This window comes from Phaethon lepturus, unplaced genomic scaffold (genome assembly GCF_000687285.1).
Source record: "Phaethon lepturus isolate BGI_N335 unplaced genomic scaffold, ASM68728v1 scaffold9692, whole genome shotgun sequence".
NCBI classification, from domain to species: domain Eukaryota; kingdom Metazoa; phylum Chordata; class Aves; order Phaethontiformes; family Phaethontidae; genus Phaethon; species Phaethon lepturus.
The window spans coordinates 42,748-65,528 of record NW_010525567.1 but is presented as its reverse complement, the minus strand read 5'-3'; the positions used below and the strand labels follow the sequence as shown (position 1 = coordinate 65,528).

Here is a 22,781-nt window from a genome sequence, read left to right as displayed (position 1 = left end):
GCGGCCCGGGCTGCCGCCGCTGATTCAGTCTGGTCCTTTCGGCAGCTGAAATCACTGAACTTATCTTGGAAGGTCTCCAGAGTTGGAGAAATAAAAGACACTTTAGAAAAGGGGGGAGGGGGGAAACTGGCAAGAGCAATTGCTTTTTGAAAGGCTATTTATTTCTTAAGATGTACTTGCTACTGATTAACCTTTGCTCCATGATCGCTTTAATTGATTCATGCCTTAAAGCAGTCAGAAAGGTTCTGTGGGGTTATGGTGGCTCTCTCCTAAGTGCTCTCTTTCCTTGCAAAGCTTTTAAAATTTTTTGGTTGAGCAAACCCCATTTTTTGCAAGAAATGCAGGCGAATGACACTGACCCTTTTACCTTCTGCATCCCCCATCTTAGAATAGAATAGTTTGGGTTGGAAGGGACCTTTAAAGGTCATCTAGTCCAATCTTAGCGCTTCACCGCTGTGATTTCTTCTTTCCCTCCCTGCTGCCAGTTGGCAACCTGCTACCAAGCTGAGCCTGTTCCATATTCCTCTGCAATTCATGGTGAATGCTGGTTTGGGGGATGATTTTTTGGCCCTTCTGTGAGCATGAGTCACTATGGGGTTGGGAACTGCTACCCTCAACAAGCCTGTTGGTGTCTTCCTTGCGGTCCTTCCCGTGGGACCATCTGTGCTCCCCATGGCTGCTTCCTGGAGAATTTCATGGAGAATGAAATTTTTCACCTGCGGTGCATGGAGAATTTCTGTGGCTGCCCTTTTCGCGGCAGCAGGGATCGACCCACAGCCAACGGGGAGACAGCTCTCTGGCAGTGGTGGCCTCGGCCTCCCCGTGCTGCTGGCTGGGTGACAACAAGTGGCCCTGACCACCTCTGTCCCTGCAGAGAAGGGGGTGAGACGCAAGTGGCAGAAACCGCCGTTGGGAAAGCGGTGCTCGGAGGGCTGGAAGGAAGCGAAACGCGAGCTACAGGTGAGAAGAGCTTTAGCAAAGACCCAGAAAACGTTGTCATCTGGAAGTGCCACCAGGGCTGGTGTCGGGAGAGCCTGTGTGGGACGTCAGGGGCTCGCCTGCTGGTGCAGCAGTAACCGCAGAGCCCTCGTGCCTCGAAGCGGGCACAGACGTCCAGGCGCCCGTCCTCCAGCACCGCAGGAGCTGAACCGAGCAGGGCAAAACTGGGCAGGGCAAGGTCCATGGTGTGCTTGGCAGCGCCTGGCTCTCCCTGATCCTGGGAAACACTTTCCTCATCCCATTAGCTGATGTCTGCCTGGTCTGAGCTTTTCTATGGGGGGATCTTCCAGGTAGCCATGGACTTTGGTGCCCGTTCCAAGGCAGCTTGTCATGCAGAGGTTCCTTGAAGGTGAGCTGGAAGGGTCACAGGGCTGAAGTGGGCTTGCTGGGTTTGAGTGATGAATGCCTTCGTCTTGTACTGGGTTTGTGCCCTGGCACTCTGGACCTGTGTGGGACGGTCATCCGGCCTATTTAGACATCTGCCCTTGGATGACCTGAGTTGTGTCTGTTCCTCTTCTCTGGCCGTAGTGAGAGCTCAGGGCGAACACTCAAACGCAGAGGAGATGAGTCCAACTGCTCTTCCAGGAAGACCAAGGGAGGAATGAAAACATCCCCCCCAAGCTCTGCAACTAAACAAATTACTCCCTTCGTCCAGGCTGCCGGGATGTGAGTGCTGCCGGGTGCTGATCCACACAGCTGACTGTGCTGGATGTCCTGGGCCCTGAGGAGGTCCATCAAGGTTCTGCCCACGGGTTGTCTACACTGATCTTCCTGCCTTGCTAAGCAGACTCCGTGGCTCTCACCAGCGGATGGACAAAAATGAAATGAGCTGTACAGTCCTCATCTGCTGCTCTTGTCGCACTGCTGGCGCAACCCTCAGTTGGGAAGGGTGGCAGCTCCGCTGCGTCCATAGATTGGTGTTAGGTCAGGGGATTTGAGCGTGGGTCTTGTGTGTCAGACTATCCTTTTGCTCTGAAGTGGGTTCAAAAGTTTTCTGAGGCGGCTTATGCAGAAATGTGGTGGTGTTTAATTAGCTAGAAAGGATTTTTCTCTGGGAACAGCAGAGCCGCATTCTTGCGGTGCAAAAATGGTCCAGCCCAAGGATGCATTTGATAATAACTGTAGATAACTAAACAGAGAAGCCTCTGGCTGGTGGCATGGAAAGCATCCTTTCCTCCCTTTTCCTCCCCTCCTTGCACGGCTGTTTTGCTCCAAGGCTTGAACTTTAACACCCGCAGCTTGGGGGAGGGCCAGCGCTGGGGGCTTCGGCGTGGTGGCCATCCAGGGCCCCTGTCCTTTGTCCGGGCTGAATAGCACTCCGCAGAGCTGCTGCGCAGAGGTATGCGATCTGCAAACCTCTTTTCTTCCCCGCTTTTGGCTGACGGACAAAGTCTTCCCTTGGAGACGATGCTCGCGGCGGTGCGTTGCCCTCGGTGGGGCTGTGGGGCCGGAGAGGGTCCCCCACGCTGCGTCCCAATCTCCGTGTCTCCCCTTAACAGCAGGGCACAAAGAGCCGCTTAGGCATTCACAGGAGCAGAGGGAGACCCGAGCCAGGGCATGCTGAATTGCACAAAGTAGGATTTATCTTCAAAGAAATATTTTCTCCCTTTCTGAGCCCTTTTTTCGCCCCCCCCCGCGTTTTCCCCCCCCCCCCCCCAAGGGATTTATTCCTCCTCCTCTCCCCCCCACCCAGGCAGGCTTCGAGCCGTGGAAGCACTTTTTGCCTCCCCACAGTGGCTTTTCAATGGTGGGAGAGTGACTTCTTAGACAGCCATGGGCCACCCAGGGGCAAAGCCCAGGGCTGTGCCCCACGTGCTGGATGGGGCTGAGCTGAGCATGGCCGCACGCGTGGTTGCTGGTGGTGTTGCATGGCCGCAAGCACAGTGAGGACAAAAATCTTCCCTTCTCCTGTCGACCACGCTGAAGTGTGGGGAGCAGCATTTCACCCCAATTTGGTCAGGCTGAGTCTCTATTTTCAGCCTTGACCTGGAGGTATGAGCTCACCGATGCTCCTGATTCCCTCTTTGGGTGAGCAAAATGACACCTAGACATGGACATCTCGCTGCTGCCAGCTGGGACCAACATCTGGCTGGTTGGTGGAAGGTCTCTGTGCGGTCACAGCTGGAAGGTGGCTGTTCCTTACCCCTTTTGGGGCTAATTTCTGCCTCTGCTCACTTGTACTGCCCAGAGGAAAGGTGCCAGCTTCCCCAAAGGGCTGTCCTTATGGAGGGAACCCAAGACTGAGCTAAGGAAGGCTATAACCCAAGCTTCTGTGTTATATATCAGCTATATGAAGGAGCTCAGGGTCAGAAACAGAGGGAAGGCTCTGCTGCTGGGTCTGGCACCAACAGGGCCAAAGCTACCTGTGCGTCATGCCCATTTCTGTGATGCTGGGAGAGTGCCCGTGGACCCACGAACACTTAGCTTAGAGCTTTCTCACACCTGGAGCCACGTGAGTACACCCAGGGAAAGCAATTCTTAAAAAACACCTCATCTGAGCCATTTCATACAGGTGAATATCTGCTTTTTTAAATGAGATTTCTGGTGTGCCTGAGATTTTCAGGCCATTCCATGGCCAAACTGGACCCTATCCACATTTTAGTGCAGAGGAAAATATGGAAACAGACCTGAAAGTACAAAAATCTGGTGGTTTTGGGTCAGCATTTGATGTCAGACTTTGGGATTACTTTGTTACCCTCAGTCAGAATCTCTTCTCCTCCATTACCATCAATAAAGCTGACAGCAATTGCTGCTTCCTGGGGCTAGAAGAGCACCTTGGGTTGGACACAGGTCACCCTTTCCTCCCCTTGGGACTGGAACATTGCTTCCCCAGAGCAGCAAGGGCTAGCATGCCCCCTCCCCACTCATCAGCTGGACCCACCTTGATGAAGTGGCTGCAGCTTTAGTCCTTGGGACCATGGACACCCAGGGCTGGCATGGTCTGATGGCCACCAAGCACGCTTGGGTGGTGGCTGTGGGTGACCACCTTTGCTTGAGTGATGCAGTGGAAATTTCTAGAAGGACAGTTGGGGCTGTTGGGACTTTCTAGAAGGAAGAGGGTGAGGTGCAGCATTCTACTAGGAGGGTTGGGGCGGGCAAGACCTTCCAGAAGAAAGCAGAGCAAGGTGGGAGGACCTCTCTAGAAGGTATGTGGGGTGGACCTCTGTAGAAAGAAGCTCTTAGTGAAAAACAATTTAAACCCAGACTCCACTGAACAGCTGTGCTGGGAGTAACCTCCTGTTCGCTCTCAAAGGAACGTTTCCCTAGCTGAAACCGTCCCCATCAGTGCCAGACCTGCGCTTTTGTTCCTTGGAACGGAGGGATGATGGTGGCGTGCAAACCTCTGCAGAACCGAAACCACCTGGCCCTTTCAGGAGGTCTCTGAGTAATAATAATGGATGGGAATATGCTTGAGTCCAGCCAAAGGTGTGACATTTGTGAAAAGTCTTTGTCCACCACTTCTTTTTCTTCCTTTTTTTTTTTTTTTTTAAGCTACTATTCATCAGCTTTATTCAAAACACTCATTATGCTCCTAGCGGGCGAGAGGGAAAATCTATTGTAGCACGGTGAGACCCTTGTACAACCACGGTGATTTCCCCTTGCCTGTTTCCACAGGAAGCTGAAAGCATTTGTAAAAAACCCATTGTAAATGCTCTGAGGCTTGGCCAATGATTTCCCTGGCACACATTTGTTAACATAGCCCGCAAAGTGCTTTGAGGATGAAGAAAAACAGTTGTAATTTCTAGTGACGATGGTTATGATTAAACGAGGTTTTTTTCAGTGGTTGTGGAACATGAGTCATCCCCAGGGACCAGACATTAGGGACAAACATGTTCCAAGCATGACAGACTGTTGGGAGAGGTACCTCGAAAGAGTAGAGAGACACCAAACAGTTTTGGGGGAGGGTTGGGGGAGAGAAAAAATTGATCTCTGCACGATATGTTTCAACTCTGGAGCTTTATTTCCTCTGATGGTCACTCTGGAGTAAAGCCAGGGATTAAGGTGCCTTTTCTACCCTAAATTCTCATGGCCAATATGTAGCTTCATTATAAGATTAATAGATCCCACCTTGGAGAGAGGCTTGCTTCACCATGCAGCGTTACCAAACCCGTATCACTCATCCACAGCCATGGGGGTTCCTCAAGGGCTTGTCAAATTGACCCCATAGAGTCAACTGGTTGCCTCAGAAGATCTTGCCCTAAAGCATTTGCATGCAACCACAAATGAATCCTGGTCTCAGCAGGCACTGGGGCTGAAAACTGAGCAGGCCATGCCAACCGTTTCCAGCACAGCTCTTGCTGGGTGTCTGACCTTTAGACTGTAGCGCCAAGAGTCCTCTGTGGTGGGGTAAGGCCCTGTGCATCAGGGACCGTGCAATGGATGCAGCACTGCAGTTCTATTTGTAGGTTAATTTGGTTGAAAAGGGTTTGATGATTTCTGTCTGTTCAAAGTATGGTGGCATATTACAAACTATAGGGCATTAACCCTGGTGGAAACCTCCCTATTGCTTTGAAAACCACAGCCATTGCGTTTTGGAGGTGTACACAACAAATTAAATGGAGAAATATTGTCCCTGCAGTCGCAGGAGCAGTTGTTCCTTGTCAACCCCTTCTACTTCCACACTTGTTCGTTGTTTCCTGTGTTAAGCCCTGTTGTTTCTTTGTGCTAACGGCTGTGATCTTCACCTCAAAGCCAACAGCTAATCAATTCATGAGATGTACTTTGCAAGTGTTTGTCCCAGCCTGCACATACTCCCTGGGATCCCACACAGAAATAAGGTATAATTAGGGCTTATAAAGAAACCGTTGAAAGTCTTAGTAACAAATTGTAATTATCAACTGCCAGGGAAAGGAGAGGATATAGAGTCCCTAATCATAGGGAGATTATAATTAGCTTTATTTTATTTGATCCTTTTTCCTTTCCTGTGTTAAACCTCATTAATTCCCTGAAAATGGGGGTTATAAGAAAGACAGGGACAGACTTTTTAGCAGGGCCTGTTGCGATAGGGCAAGGGGTGATGGTTTTAAACTAAAAGAGGGCAGGTTCAGACTAGATCTAAGGAAGAAAATTTTCACAGTGAGGGTGGTGAAACCCTGGCCCAGGTTGCCCAGAGAGGTGGGAGATGCCCCATCCCTGGGAACATCCCAGGTCAGGTTGGACGAGGCTCTGAGCACTCTGATCTAGTGGAAGATGTCCCTGCTCATGGCAGGGGGGTTGGACTAAGTGACATTGAAAGGTCCCTTCCAACCCAAACTATTCTGTGAATCTATGATCCTATGAAAAGAAACTGAAGGCAGATGATGGTGAAATAAATCACAGAATCACAGAATCATTAAGGTTGGAAAAGACCTTTAAGATCAAGTCCAACTGTCAACCCAACACAACTATGTCCAATAAACCATGTCCCAAAGTGCCATGTCTACATGTTTTTTGAACACTTCCAGTGATGGTGACTCCATTGCTTCCCTCTGCAGCCTGTTCCATTTGGCAGCCTTTTCCAGGGATCCTAGGCTGTGATCCAGAGCCTTGGGCAGAAATGCAGGTTTAAGGGGTGCTCTTTGCTGAGCTTTTCTGACTGGTGGCAAGGTCAGTCTGGAGCTTGTGGTGATGGTGATCAACCAGCAGATTGCCAGGAGGCTGATTTTACTCCTTTGCATCTGTTGGTGCGATGCTGTGGAAGAGTCCCAGGTGGAAGGGCAGGAAGTGATGCCCCAGTGGTGGGATGGCACCAGAACTCCCCACACAAGGGAGCTGCAGGTGCCGGCGAGGCTCAGCTCAGGCTCAAGGCACCTCCCTCCCCTAGCATGGGGTTCACTTTCTCTCCAAATCCCTTAAGTGGACATCACTCCTATCTCCTGCCTTCCTACACCATCATGCTCAGGGCATGTTGGCCATGCTCAGGGGCTGAGAAACAGCCATCTCCATGTCCCTCACATGGCTGCTGGTACCAACGTAATTTTTTTTTCCCAATTCTCTTCTTGCAGCAGACTGGGAAGTGTGTTTATAATATCTGAAAAGAGCCCTGCACCCACCTGCCCATGTGTTGTAGGATATTGTGTTGGAGAAAGGTGGTTAGATGCAGGAGAAAGGAAAAAGAGAAAGACTTAAAAGTCCCAAGGAAAAAGCTATAGGGCAATGCCAAATCTGGCTGCCGTGCCAGTTTACCCCTCGAAAGATGGATGCTCTACCTCTACAGCACCAAAAAAGACAAGGATACTCTCTCTTTGCTTGTGCCTCTCAAGCAAGCTCGGCTTGCAGCACCTTCTGTATTGAGGCCATATGGATGAACGTTTCCTGCGTTTTCTCCCCTACTCCTTCCTCCGTCATCCCCCGGGGCTATTTCTCATGCCCTTCCTGACTGTCTGTCAAGCAGTGGGAAACGACCAGCCCTGTTCAACTGCCTGTGACTACAGGGACTCTTATCTGCGAGCAAACAAAGTCTCTGTAAGGGAAAGACCTGAGATCTCTTGGGTTTATGGAGCTGAAAAGCATATGTTACCGCTTTCACGGCTCACTTGTTAAGGAGTCCTAAACTTTGCTCTCCTACTGATGCATGTTTTCCTGCTTGCTCTTTGCTCCCATGGCTTTCCCAGTGAATGGATTCAGGTTTTGCCGTTTCCCTCCTCTACCCGTTTACCTTTGCCTGGTGGACATGGGCAGGGATTGCAGATGTCCTCTAAATTTTAGGAGCACTGTGCTTCACATGTCGATGCAAGCACTGTAAGGCCTCTTGCTACATCCTGGCGATGACTGAATTGCTCCAAATCCTAATGCAGAACTACTGACTTTTGGTCTCTGCATCTACCCTACATTGTGGTGGTGTTTGCCCCTTAGGTGGTTGCTGCCTCCAGATGCTGGGCTATTATCTTTGTCAGGATCAGATGCTTGTGAATTCAAATGCTTCAACATTTGATGCAGTCTGAGGCATTGCAGATTCAGCCAGACTTTGGGAGAGGTGTTGTTATGGCTTCTGGATGCCCCACTACAGCTGTAACAACAGGGTAGTAATTTGTGAGCAAGGATGAAGCTGTGGGATTGAGGGTCATGGAGAACCTGAAGGGTAGCTGAGGTGTAAAGAGGGACCCTGCATTAAATTAAACACAATATCTGAGCACATGGAGGTGCATTAGAGAGCAGGAACCTGGGAGAAGGTGTGGAGCTAGAAGGGAAGGAGTGATACCTGTGTGGAAGGTCACAGAGAAAGAGAAGAAAGGGGTTCCTGGAGATCTGAGTACATTTTGCGCATAGAAAGACCTTTCTGGCTGCCCTTGTGTTTGTCTTTGTTTTCCTCATCCTTACACGGGACTTGTCACCCCGAAGAGGGGTTTCTTCTGGACTTCTCCTGGAGTTGGCACTGGAGTGTTTGCTGGTAGCAGCAATAGCGCAGTGTAAATGCATCGCAGATACCACATCTCGCAGAGCTGCAGAGGGACATGAGCTCTTCTCCGGAGTCACTGCCTTCAGAGTGAAGTAGCCCAAATATTTGATGAGTTGTCCCTGGTCTTCCTGATCCCTGTCAACTCTTCCCTTTTCATCTGCACACAAGCATTGCCTTTTGTCCAGTGCCTCAAGCATGTCTTGTGCTTCGTTCCTCAGCAGAGACCCAGCAGTCCCCTACAGCTGTGGGGCAGAGTGGCTCCCCTTTGCTCGGTAAGCCCTGTATGCCCAGAGGGAGCAGGAGCATCCTTGGGTTGAGTCATGGTCTGGGGCTTGACAGGATGGTTTCTGCTTTGGCTGAGAGCTTGCTGATCCCCGTAGATGTGGTATAACGGGTTTATTGGCTTCCCTGGTCTCTAGCCTCTGTCAGTCTCTGGTTGTATTTCTGGATGGGTCTGGCAGGTGACTGCAAGGTCTTTTATGCATAACTTCTTTTGACTAAAGGAGGACTTCAGCCACAGTAGCTCTCATTCCCTAGTCAGCTTATATCAGAGAGAAAGAACAGATGCTGGCAAAGGATGGAAGAGAGTGATGCTCTCCTTCTTATAAACAGCTCCAAAGAATCCTTTTCCTGGGTGCAGAATTTGTGAAATCAGATGCCTGAAGTTAAGCCTGATAAGTGCCATTTCCCAAGGTTTGGCAAGGGCCAGGTGCCACCGGGCCCTGAGGACTTTGTTTGGGGTCAGCTCTTGGACAGGGTGTCCCCTTTCAGTACTGAGGGCTCTGACATCTGAGCCCGTGATGGATACCTAGCCCTGGACTGGAATCCCAAAGAAAAGGAAGGTTGCATCGTGTTCGTAGTGGCTTCTTTCTGCAGTTTGTGCTGTTTCTGCTGTACTGTCCCCTGTACGTTCAGACACTGCACTGCATCAAAGAGCTCCTGTACCCCAACCGTACCTTATCCTCCTGGTGGAAACAGCTTTCAAAACTCCAAGCTCATGAAATGCTCCTGAAGTAACAACACTTTGTACCTTCAGCCTAGCATCACTGAGCTCGCTAAGAGTAATTGGCCTGTGAGGGCCACGTATCTCCTTAGCAGGCCAGATTGTCTCATGTAGTCCAATATATCTCCATTTACTTGAGTGGGGATACGTTAGAAAGTATCTCTGCTCAATGAGATGAAAGTTCAGACTAGGTTTAGTGCCTTTCTGGGGTGCTTTGGCCCTTTGCAGGCTGCAGAGGAGCAGCTGGGCAAGGTAGCTTTATTGGGGCCTGGGAGTGGAGAAAATAGGTCTCTGAGCAGAGAAAGAGAAGGGGCAGGGCAAGGAAGAGGGATGGATGGATGCTAAGCCAGCAGAAGCCAGAGTCCAAAGCAGGCGGCAGGTTGTGCTCTTCATTTCGTGATATGAAAGGTTTTATGAAGCTGCTTATTGATGTGGTACCTTAAACATCTTGGGCAACATGGTCAATGGGGATTCAGGGGATGACAGACATGAAGGTTTTTTGCTCTTCTTTGGCCAGCCCGGTGTTTTTGGGAAGGCCAGGGGTTGGTAGAGATGGTTGTGGAAAGCAGGCTGTGTTCCTCTCTCCCTCCTTCCTCAGCCTCCTCTGGGATGAAGGGTCCCTTCCCCAACAACCCCTGTGCTTGGAGAGGTGACTTGTGTGCAAAGACTAAGAAGGCAAGAGTTCATGAAATCCTTAATTATAGTGATGTTATAAGTGCTCTGATGCATAAAGCTGGAAACACTTTTCCCTTGCCACTGGGAGTGAGTCCAGGGTGAATTATTTAACTGTTCAGAAGACCGAGAGAGAAGGCGATGAGAGAATGCTACAAGTATTGAGTAGCCTGTGCTGTGGGTGAACACTCTGCTCTGGAGAGGTTGTGGGATGTTTATCACATCTTGTTATAGCTACCATGTGCCAAAACCCATGGGAAATGCAAGGGAAATCCCAAACAGCAGGTGACTGTGGGCTCCGTACAAGGATGCTCTGAGGAGGAGAAAACATGAACTACAAGAAAAGACTAGAGAAGCTGGGGTTGTTCAGGCTAGAGAAGGCTTAAGGGGAGACATCCAAATGTAAATATGTGAAATATGCGACACACATAGGAAAATTTTAAGCTGTTCTCTACACCCACCATGAACGGGGCATGAAGTAACGTGCTTAAACTGTACTACAGGAGACTAGACATTGGGAAAAAAACCCAACAACTTTTAACAGTAAAGCTAGTTAGGACTGAATTAGCCTGTCTTGGGAAATCCCTGGTGGGATCTCCATCACTGGCAATTTTTGTGCGGGGTAGACTAACACCTAGATTTAACACCTGACATGCTGCTGGAGCCAGCCAAGTGGAACGGACAGTGTTTTGAGGTCTCTGTAATCTCTGTTTTCCTGTCAAATCCTGAGTGCTCATAGGTAAATATTGATGTGTGAACCTCGCGCCCGTACAAGGAACGTTGAGTAACAAACCTCATGGCCCTCTCCAGCAAAACCAATGGGTTTGGTCTAGTGGCCTGAATTCCTGTTGCTGAAGGAGAAGGGCTGGGCAAGAGCAGATGCTGTGGTTCGGTGACAGGAGAACTCATGGTTTAGGGATCTTCATAGGAGGTAACAAATACTGCAACCCTATGGCACATGACACCCTTCTGGTAGGAGCCCTGAAGGTTCAAATAGATTCAAAAAGCGTGGCTGGGTAACTTGGTAATTGCTGGGTTTATGCCAGGCGTACTTTAGGCCAGCTGATGAGGACAGCAGGATCGGCTGTCGTCTGCACCGCTCGCCGGTGGCGTAATGCCCACATCCCCCCATCTGTGCTCTGGGTAATTCATGAGCAAGATCACCATCTTGCCACATGAGATTGGCATCAATTTTTTACTGTGGGGTGACCTGCTGGTGCCAGAATCTGATACTGCTGAGCTTCTAGGCATGGCTTGACCCCACCATACCCAAGAGCGTATGATTCCCTGTGGCTGTCCTGGATGGGCAGACATGTCTGTCTCAGGAAGGCATTCAGGGCATGGCACGTTTGGACACTGCTCAACTAGTAGTGGCCCCAACTGAAACCCCTTTTGTTTCATCTCCATCCTCTTCTCTTGCACCTCACCTGCCAATAGACTGGGACATTTGGAAAGGGTACCAGGGATGCATCATTTCAGTTATAACTTGCATCTGATGTCTCTCTTTTATTTGTGGCTTCTGCAAACTGATCAGTTTTTTGGAAGTGTCAATTTGCAAGGATTTATCCACTGATTTCTGCAAAGACACACAGGGTTTTGAGTCATTTACAAACAATTTACGTGTGTGTTTCATCCATGTGTATAGTACAGCAACTTGTTCATTCTTGCTCTTAAATGACTGTTATTACATCAGATAAATCAGGGAAATTGGAGTTCTAGGCTGGGAATCTGCAGCAGACATGCCTGGATTTGGACATGGCGCTTTTTAATGCCACGGAAAAGCGTCCCTGGCTATGTCTGCAACTCTGAAGTGCTGGATAATGGTGCTTCTTTGTGTGACAACGTAAGACTTTTTTTTCTAAATCTTTCCTTGCAGTCTTGATAGTGACCTGCTGGGTGAACTGCTCTTAGCTGGCACAAACTCCTGTGCTATTTTCTTCACTGTTAACTACACTGGTTGCAATTTACCACCGAGTTCTTTGTTTAAAATCTTGATTATGATCAGATCTCCCATGAGTGATTCTTTACAGCTATTCCTTCTACCCCCGAAAAACTGTGCCAAGTAAAGCTATTTCAGTCAGGAAATAATTTTTTCTTAAGGGATCAGTCTCTGCAATGCTGCAGTTTTGCCAGAACAAGAGAGCTGTTGTACCTGGAGGGTTTTAGTCCCTTTCCTACATGAGCTAGTTAAACTGATAGCAGGTTGCAGACAGGTCACAGTGATGTTGAATTAATTCCCGTGGCGAAGCCTGGGCTCAGGTTCTTCTGACATCATAATTTGAGATTCTCCACGGAGTGCTTAAGTTAGTGGTTTCATTTCCCAGAGCTCCCTGTATAGTCACAAGGAGGCAGAGGTTCCCCCCGAGGTGATTGAGAGCACCTAAGTTACAACCAGGAGCACCGCTGACTGCTGAGGGGACTTGCAATGACCATGCTTTTCTGTTAGACAACTTACTTAGCTGTATAAAATTAGGTGTCCTCAGCACCCTTTCCTGCTGGTCTCAGCATCCTCTCAAGAAAAATTCCTCTCTTTTTTTCTCATATGAAAAGCTTAGCCAAAAGGAAAGGAGGGTTACAGTCTCCCCATAAAATTTGTGGTCTTCTTTCAGGAGGAAGATGAGATAAAGCCGCTCAGATGGAGGCCAGTTCCACCAGCCTCAAGAGGCTCAAGTTTGGGAAGCTGAAGGTGGTACGTCGGCACTTGCTACAGAGGTATGAGCATCAGCCCTTCATCTCCTGCCTGGCTGGTTTCTACAGCTGCCGCTGGAAGCGGTACCAGCGCAGAAGGACCGAGCCTGGGAAATGCTGCTGCAAGACGGTAAATTAGCTCAAAATCAGCACAGACATTGATTTCTGTGTAGGGACAGGTCAGCCCAAGCTGACAAGTGGTTGATGGTGTGGGCCAAAGGCATCCCTGCCCAGCGTCGTTTGGGATCTGTTGGGTTGTTAGGTTTTGGCTCTAAGCGACTGATGTCTTGCTGTGCTTCCATGGCAAGCTCAGTTTGTCTGTGCCACCACGCAGCTAACAAGTGTATGGTGGCAGGGAAGGACCTTGCACCAAACCCTCCAGGCCAGTGAAACATCTCGAAGCTGTAGGAACAAATTAAAGGAGGAAAATTTGGGCTGGGTGTGCAGTAAAAATTGTAAAGGGGGCTGCTGCATAGCGCAATTCCCTCTCAGACAAGGAGGCTGAAGTCCTCTTAATTTGCAAAGTCATGAGATCTGTCTTCCCTGAAGATAAATACTGCAGAGTACGCTTTTGAGGCCATCCCCTGGTCACGGAGAACAGGGGGGAAGTCATCTCCATCTCTGCTTCTGGAAGTCCAGCACCAAGCCACGTGTTTTAGGGACAGCCTAACAGTATCTGTCATTTGCTCTGATTGCTTTGGGGTAGACAAGTCTCTGACCACTTGTCCTTCCTCTCCAGCGGGAATGCGTGTTTTTCCCATTGCTTGTTGGAGCTTTCTGCTTTTCTCTGGTCTTTCTGTACATGTGGGGCGAAGCGAAAAATGACTACAATAACTTTGACTGGTAAGTACCATTTTTTTCTCCTCTCCCGCTTCTTGGGCAGGTCTCCAGAAGAGTAGCCGGGAAGAGATGAGCACCCTCCCCAGCAGCTGTGCTGCAGCAGGACACTTTAGCCATAAACCAAAGATTTGGCTCCTTAAACTCTTGGTTACAGCATCCAAATCAAATATCCAGTGACTTCAGAAGTGCTGAGGCTCTGCCCTTTACTTGCCTAAAGTTTTTAGGTGTAAGTGCAAATTTGAGAGAATCATCATCACAAAAACTGTGAGTGCAAGGGACTAAATAGCTCTTTCCTTTCCTTCTCCGAGTCTCCCCCCGGCCCCAGCTCCCTCTGAAGAAATCACAGAATCACACAGAATCACAGAAGTAACTGTCAGGGATTTATGCAAATCCTTTCCTTCAGCAGTACGTAGGTAACAGTTATGCAAATCTGGTCCCTAAAATTAAATTAAACCAGCTCAAATATTATGGGCAGGAACGGTGAAATAATGTTATTCATCCTTATTGAGGGTAAAAAGTGAAGCCTCCCTCTCTTTCTCCTTGGGCAATGCCTCTGCAGGTCCTCCAGCTTTCTGGTGTTCTCACCTTCAAAACCAGACTCAAACCCTCTTTTTGCTGCGGTGCCTTACACAACCACAGGCAGACAAGGAGGGCTGTTGGCCTGGGCCATGTCATCTTAGTGCTTCCCGAGGCTGCCTTGTCTGCAGCAAGGTGCTGTGTCTTACAGTCACACTAGGAACTCTTTGGAGAAAGCCAATCAGTTTTGGTCCTCTATTTTACCACCGCAGCACATTGTGGTATTAGCCTGGTGGCTAATGCAATCATGGATTTGGGGAAGGAGGCTCTTGATTTTTGCATGTCGCAGGGTAGGTTATTCCTCCCTGCCTCTTTGTTTTATTGCTTTGACAATTTCAAAATTTCAAGGAACAGGGATGTTGCTCCCCTCCAGTCCATGTGCTAAACACAAACACTATCATCATGTCCAGATGGAGATCAGTGATGAGCGGTGTCCCTCAGGGGTCCGTACTGGGACCAGCACTCTTTAATATCTTCATCAATGACATAGACAGTGGGATCGAGGGCACCCTCAGCAAGGTTGCAGATGACACCAAGCTGAGTGGTGCAGTTGACATCGCAGGTCAGGCTGGACGGGGCTCTGAGCAACTTGATCTATTTGGGGATGTCCCTGCTCATGGCAGAAGGGTTGGACTAAGTGACATTGAAAGGTCCCTTCCAACCCAAACTTTTCTGTATTTCTGTGATTTTATGATAATATTTTACTGCTTTATAGGTATAACTATGGGAATCTGGGCTTCTGGTTTCTTTGGTCTCTTGTTCTGTTGATTGTGGCTGCAATCTTGTTCATGTACGTCACGCTGTTATTGGTAAGTAATGCTCCTTATAAACTGACCATGACTTATAGTCCTAAAAAGTAAACATAAGGATGGCTTCAATGTGTCAGAGCAAAGCTCAGCCCAGCCCTGCAGATGATCCCCAGACAGTGGATACCCAGGGAATATTTGGAACACAAGTGGTTATGGTACTTTCTCCCCATGTCCACCTGTGGATGACCAATTTCAGCTTGGGGGTCTCTGAGCCAGATGTAGAGCCAAAATGCTCCTGAAGTTTATGCCCAGAGTTCCTGAAATCTTCACTTTTCCAGATCCTGTAAAATTTTCTCTAGAATTGTGTTCTGCTGTCTGCTTTGGTTACTGGAAACATGCCAAAAGCAAGCATGTCCTAAAATTTCATCCTTTTCCCTTGCCCTTTCTCTCATAGGGACCTCCCAAATAAAGATGTATCTGCATCTGTGTTTCCACCCTTTGCATCCAGAGCTTATAGGCTAAGAAATCACTTTAACTCCAGGGAATGGAGTCCGCGTTGGGTCTCATGCCCGCTCCGGCTTTCATTTTGAAAAGCCAAGTGCTGAGGATGAGGTTATAGCCTTGACTCACCTCTGTGACCAAGACAACCAGCTTTTATCATAATTCCTGCTGTTCTTACCTGTTCCCTCATGTGTCATCACATCATTGGCCTGTAAATTGCTCATGGCAAGGAATCTCTTTTTGGTTTGTTCATGCAGTGCCTAACACAATAGGTTGCCGGGGTCCTTCGTCCCTGCTGAAGTACAAATAAATAGTGATTTTATTTCAGTGCTAGCAATAAATTATCAAAGTGATAAATAGGACAGCTGCTTGGCCATGCCTACAGTGATCAATAACATCCTAAATGCTGTGGACTAACTGAGCTCTGAGTACGACAAATAACAATATTGAATTACAAGGGTTTTGTGACACCCTGGTGGCTCAAGGTCTATTATTCAGCAAAGCCTACCTGGCTTTCCCAGGGGCCTCGGAGCTGTGTGGGTGGTTTGGTGGTTACAGTGCTGTTTTGGACAACTCAGAGCCTTGCCAGGGATGGCCATGTGACATGGATACCCCTGAGATCATACCTCAGCAGGCTGTGGATCTGAAGTCAACCTCAGGATCAGACTCACACATCATAGCACATGCTAGAAATGGGATTTACAGGACTTCCTGGGCTTGGGGAGCCTGAAGACCCCTAGGGCTGGTGTGTCAGCTCGGTTGTGTTCTGTCTGGATCCAAACATCAGCCAGTGTCCAAGTGGTGGCATTTCTTAGAGGAGCTTCATGTCTTTGGCAGCACAAATCTGATGGCCGTAAGCTATCAGGGCAGGTGACGAGCAAAGTAAAGCCAGAAAGGTAGATGGAAAATACAAGGCACAACTGGTGTCCTGCATGGTTCAGTTCAGTCTTGGTCTCACTCTTCATTGTGTAGACACATCCCTCTCCTCCTCCCAGCATCTCAGTTCTGTCTAATGAGGCTAACAACATTCCCCTTCCTCAGGAGGGTGAAAAACAAATAAACCCGAAAGGGTACGAGAAGTTTGGATACTATTAGACAAGTCCTACAAGAGAAACACTTCAGAGGTGCCTCTGATCTGGAGACAGCCCTTGCAGTTGAGGGTCCATTTGCTCCTTGATTTCATGAAGCTGTTAAGCCACCCATCCAAAGCTATTGGGTATTTCTGAGGGTACTTGCCCTGCTTGATTGCATCATCATGTCATCATGTCTCATTTGGCAAGATTGCTGCATGCACCTATGTTGAGCAGTGGACACTGGGAGGCACGAGGCCCCATGCTGTCAGACCTGCTACCTAAATAGAATTAGGTCTTGAAGGAAAGGGGAGCAAGGAAAGTAATCACCACCACCATTCATGCTCCCACTATCTCAGAGCATGCAGTGTCACACGACGGTCACACGCCTGCATGCAGGGTCTCGGTGATGACAACTGTGGCTTGGCCATGCGCATCCCAGCAGGTGCCTTTCAGAGGAGGACTCTGCCAGGAATCACCCCTCCATTGCTGTTTGCAGAGCTTCCCTGTCACAGTGTCTCTGGCCTTTCACTGTAGCCTTTGATGAACCACCCAGCAAAACACTAGCAGCCTCACAGGCTAATAAGTGCAACTCAGCCCTTCCACATCTAATTATATTTCTCAGTTGGGTATTGTACAATAGCTGGATCACGCTAATACATTTTGGACAACTGAAGGCCAAATACGTTTGCCCCCCATGATGAACTACATCCCATGTTCTGGCTGAACAGTGCTGGATGGAGAGTCTCCCTGCACATGCTGCAGGAAGGACTGGAGACCTTCACCCAGGTAATGTTTCCTTGTGATGTTTTGCATCAGCAGCCCATCACATCAGAAAACCAAGCACACTGATGGCCTTGGAGCAGAGACATTTTATAGCAACCACTGGCGGGTCTGGTTTTGTTTGTGAGCACCATACCCTCTTCCTTAATGATGGCACCCAACTGGAGCCTTTAAGCCGGCTTCCATGACCTTATTGTGAACCACTGAAGCAAACATTCCTCTGCCCACTGGCCACCAGCAGCTGAACAAAGTGATGCACAACAAAGCACTTGCTGCCTGTGCAAAGACGCTCTCCGTCCGCATGCATCATTGTAATTTTTTCAGACAATCAGTTTCAATTAATTCAATTGTTATCACTCTGCAAGACAATTTTCTCATCCCCATTAGAGCTAAAAGGTTAAGCTGAGGGGTCTAATTGCAGAACAGTTCATGCTCAGTGGAGAATAAAAAACTTTTCTTGTTCAGTCTTTCAAACACCAACATAGTATTTTCCTCTCTGCAGTTCAACCATGTTGGTTCCAAGAGTTTTGGGGAGGTGACTCATGACTGTAGAATACAAAGAGGTTCAGGTGTGTTGTGGCCTCTGCATTTGTAGGCTAAGAACTCAAAATAGTACATTGGCACTGAAGTCCAAAAAGTTCTCTCAAATCTCAATCCCGAAGAGACTAGGGTACCAGAGAAGTTCTGTGCTGCTGCGTTTTTGCCAGAAAGTGAATGTAGAATTAGAAGAAACAACAGACCTGAATTCTGCTGTTGTGAACATCTAAGTGAGCAGATGTTTTAGGTGAGCTGAGTGTCTAAGTGCTTGCTTCCACATCTTGTGGAGGTTCAGAGTCTGCCTAAGCCTCACCAGCAGTACTGAAATCAGCACAAGGTCATTCCTATGCTGAAGCACAGTGGGATTAAGGGTCTACTGTCTGTCCTTTTCCAGCATAACCTTCTGTTCAGTACACCTACTCAAAAAGAGGGAGGCAGAGGTGCAATCCCCCTTGCAGCAAATCCATCTCTCTTGCCACTGGAAAGTATCCCTTGATTACCACTGTGCAGGTAGATGGTGGACGGGAGACAGTTCCACACCTCCTACTAAAGAAGAGAAGAATGCAAGTGTTGGCGACTGTAAGACTCAGGGAGATGACAGGACTGGCAAGAGAGATCTTGTCTCTAGCCTCAGCAGTAAGTCAGACACATACTGGCCACCAAAACCCACATGTCTGTGTACTTGTATTAGACTATCCCAGGATATGTATGGAAGCAGTTTAGAAGAGCCAGACCTGCTGGTGCTGGTTGTCCCTTTGCCTGAGGAAGTCCTGAACTAGGTGCAAGCCTGTGGGACACTGCTGAAGGCAGCTGCTCTCCATGGAGGAGCGTATTGGACAGGTCCTGAAGCAGCTTTTGAGGAGCAGGATGAAGCTAGGTTATTGTGGCTTGAGATGTTAAGCTTCAGGGGTACATGGAAAGCAAAGAAAACTCAAGTTGACTGTGCCAGAGGATAAACCTTGTCCACATCACATCATCTCACTGGTCCATCAAGATGTGTTCTCCTATAGTGACACTGCAGGAGTTCCTTCTTCACCCTCTGAGGATGAAACCTGGTGATTATTCTTCTTGTAAGGTGATAATGAGATGTTGTTTCCATCCATATGAATGAGCTCACCCTCCAATGGCATTCCCAGATGTGGTGCATCATTCATACAAAAGTTAGTGCCTTAGGCAAGGATCAGGTCTTTATAACATTGCTTGCAGAAAAGGGGAAATTTTGAAAGTGTCTTTTTTTCTTCCTTTTTCTGAAATGACATATTTAAATGGGGCTGGCTTAAGATCTTCAGCAGTAATTAAATTCTCTCTTAACTGCTTCCATGGCTACTCATCACGTACTAGGGTGTAGGATTCGATTAAAGGAGGCTAACATGTCAAAAAGTACTTAAAAGCTGATCTGTATTCTCTGCTGAGCTTATATCTCACATCAAGTCAGCATGATCCTGGAAAGAGGGTGTATTTGTAGCTGAATGGGAAACAGCTTACATTCCCGTGTACTTGTGTTTTGGCAGAGTAGGGCCCCTTCCCCTAAATCTGTACATCCTGCTTTCACACAATCCCATGGTGTTACAGTCTGGAGGGACTTGGATCATAAATGATCCTTCTTAGTGGAGCACTGATGTCTACTAACAGATAGTTTTCTTTAAAACCTGATATGTGGTGATACTGGCCCCCAAACTGCCCCTTACAGTGGTCGGGAAGCTTGCCCCAGGTATTCAGATTCCTGAGCATAGACCTGTGTGTTTACATGGCAGCAAGGTACTTCTCCTGCGGAAGTTCATCACCAGGTTCATCGGTTGCTTAGGTCTGGAACAACTTGAAGTAACTCTCCATCAGAGCTGTGGATTGGCTTTCCTCATCCTTTGCTTCTGGATGTTCAAGGTTTCTCGGGTCGTCCCCTGCCCTGGCTGGGGTTTGCGCCATGCCTCACAGGAACCCTCCCCAAGGGAGTTCAATGCCTTGCCATCAGAGAGAAGGAACGTGCCAGCCACCAAAAACTAGGGTCTTTTAATCTCCAAGACATTTTTCCCTATTCCAGATGTGCATCTGTCTCTTGCATTTCCTGTGATTACTGTGGAAGCATTGTCTCCTTTGCTGTCTGCTCTGTATTTTTGTGGTGCTTTGGGGGCATTTTTCAGTCCCTGACCTCTCTCCCATGGTTGATATGCTTCTAATCACAACAAATGCACAGAAGATAGACTAGGTTATTGCTGTATTAGTTCATACCATAGCAGTTGATCCTGGCCATCATTTCTCTTTCAGAACATGTACTCACAAAGAAAAGTCATTGAAACTGTGCACCCTGAAGTGCCCAGTTATTTCTTACCCATGAAGGGGCTTTGATGCTGCAGGGTGGCCTTGGCCATTTCAGAAGCATTTTTACTGTAGCAATAAACACTTCTCTCCATACATCTGTCCTGCTAACAGCCTTGACATTGTACAGAAAGACCTGGTGTAAAGTCACTTCTCAATGCAAAAAATAATTCTGTAAGTACCTCACTGAACCCACTTCACCGTCGTCTACCAGGACACAAACAATCTCTTCTTGATTTCCCAGGTCCTAGCGATGTGTTTGCTTGCAGAAGGCCAACAGCTGTACCTGCACTGGAGTCACAAGGTGGGGAGAGTCAGGGCTTTCTGGTAACTCTAGCCGATGCTTTAAACCAACTGAGTCTCTGGTGTTTCTCTGCATGAAAAACATCTTAGATGTTGATCTTAGGAGACTTTAGATACTCGTAAGAATGATATCTCCACCTGAGCTGGTCACCTAAACTCCCTTTCAGTCAGTGGAGGGAAATGAATCCTCTGAGGATGCAATTCATCCAGCTGGTCATAGACATCTAAATTAAGATGAGGTGAATCACACATGAAGTACCTTTTTCTCCCACTGACTCCAAAAGGAGCTTGTGGTGACTCACTGAGGTAAAGATGTCTATATTTGACATGTCTACATGTGGTAACATGAAGACAAAAGCAAGATGTCCATGAGAAGCACAGTGTAATTTTCTGTAGCAGGCTCCAGCAGCGGTTAAAAAAAGTGGCTGTTACCTCTGCAGAAGAGAAATCTGGCTTTTCCAAGGCATCTTGGTGCCTTATGCCTTTTGGTCTTTGGGTGGTTTGGGAAATGTCACCTGAAGTTTTGAAGGCGCAGAAACAAATCCTCAGAGAGGTGTTACTGCAAAATGATGCATTACAATTGCCCTCTTTAAGAAATTCTTGAGGTTATGTAAGGTATTTAAAAAATGAAAATAGCCATGCAGTTTAGAGGAGTATATAATGTGATTGCAAATCTTGCAGTGGAAGGCAGTAGCTGAATGTGCAGATACTTCATCCTCTGTTTCGTTATTTAATTAATAGAAACATGGTCATCTTTACTACTGAAAACTGGCTTCCAGAAAAAACAGATGTAGAACAATTTCTAAAAAAAAATTGAGACTTCATCCTTGAGTGGAAGAGGTTAGGGATGGATTATTAAGGTGTTGACCTGTAGGATCCCCCTGAAGAATGTTTAGAGCCTTGGTCCATTATCTACTTGCACTTAGTTCTCAGCAGATAGATAGACAATGTACCGAGAAGAGCTGGTACATACACACAACTGTGCTGGTGCCAAACTGTGCAAGAAGCTAAAGAATACCTCCTCGCTTTTTTTGGTGAAAAAATGAACTTTCATCTTTTAATGATGGGAGTGTTTGCTGTTGCTGAAGCCTGTTGCAAAGCAGCTCATAGCTTAAGGAAGCTTTTGGGTGGAATTCATCACTTCTGAATGTAGCCATTTGCAGGCTAAGGATTTAATGTAAGCTGATCATCTAGGCTCTGTCTACATCAACAGAGAGAGAGACAGGCATCTACCATCGTAAAGCAAGTGTGAATTGATCACTTCTGGCAATTCCTCTCTTTCTCCAATGAGGGACCCTTAAGGGCTGACTTAGTTGGGCACTCAAATCTTAAGATTAGTCTTGCCATACAGAAAAGCCAATTGATAGCAGTGTTGGTCTGGTTTTAGTCCCACTGCATCTCTCTGTCTCTGAATGGGCATAGTCAAGCTCACGCATCCCAAACTTATCAAGTCCAAGCTGCTTAAACAAGCCTGCGAGTCAAATGGATGGCACAACCTGTGCAGAAACGTTGAAGCTGATTTAGGTCTTCTTTGTCTTCCCAGATTGGGACCTTCCTTGTCCTGGGCTTCTCTATCACAGCCCTCTTCATATTATCGGTACTCTGGGGAGATCAATGGAAAACTGTCCGCCTGTCATTCCAGGTAAGAGGGGCTGGGAGCTGTGTTTGAAAGAAAAACTTGTAGAAGTATTTTGTGGTAATTGGTAGAAAATAATCCAGATGGTGAATGTCTTTCACACCGGTTTTCCTGGCAGGGTACATGGTTTTGAGTAAACTTTTGTTATGACTTAATATTTCCTGTTGTGAGAAAGGAAGCCAAGACCTAAGGTTGAGTTTCGAGCTATCTATCTGATGTAACATGTCTCAGTTTGGGAACTCACATCATGCTTTTTTTTTTAATCAAAAATGTTGCAGGTGTACTGTTAATTTCCAGGTGGCCAGGATAGATATATCGGACCCCTTTGGCTGGCAGGGTTGTTGGAGTAAGAACTTTCTCCCTAATCAGTTCCTGCCAGTTCAGCAGCTTTAACAGTAGCATAATTTCATAGAATCATAGAATCTTTGGGTTGGGAGGCACCTTTCAAGGCCATCCAGTCCAACCCCCTGCCATGAGCAGGGACATCCCCAACCAGAGCAGGTTACTCAGAGCCCCGTCCAACCTGACCTGGGGTGTTCCCAGGGATGGGGCATCCACCACCTCTCTGGGCAACTTGGGCCAGGGTTTCACCACCACTGTTGTCAAAAATTTCTTCCTTAGATCTAGTCGAAATCTCCCCTCTTTTAGTTTCAAAGCCATCACCCCTTGTCCTGTCGCTACAGGCCCTGCTAACAAGCCTGTCCCCATCTTTCTCCTCAGGCCCTCTCAGCCC

General features: G+C 47.8%; 1 protein-coding gene across 1 annotated transcript in view; it reads left to right on the top strand.

The window, feature by feature from the left end:
* Positions 1-22,781, top strand: part of LOC104617467 (glycerophosphodiester phosphodiesterase domain-containing protein 5-like) — a 39,794-nt gene that overhangs the window by 3,411 nt on the left and 13,602 nt on the right. The window contains exons 2-6 of the mRNA XM_010282799.1: positions 12,662-12,870; positions 13,480-13,583; positions 14,872-14,965; positions 20,354-20,413; positions 21,956-22,054. Coding sequence (XP_010281101.1) covers positions 12,688-12,870; positions 13,480-13,583; positions 14,872-14,965; positions 20,354-20,413; positions 21,956-22,054 — 540 coding nt within the window. The 5' untranslated portion in view covers positions 12,662-12,687. The remainder of the gene's footprint in view (positions 1-12,661; positions 12,871-13,479; positions 13,584-14,871; positions 14,966-20,353; positions 20,414-21,955; positions 22,055-22,781) is intronic.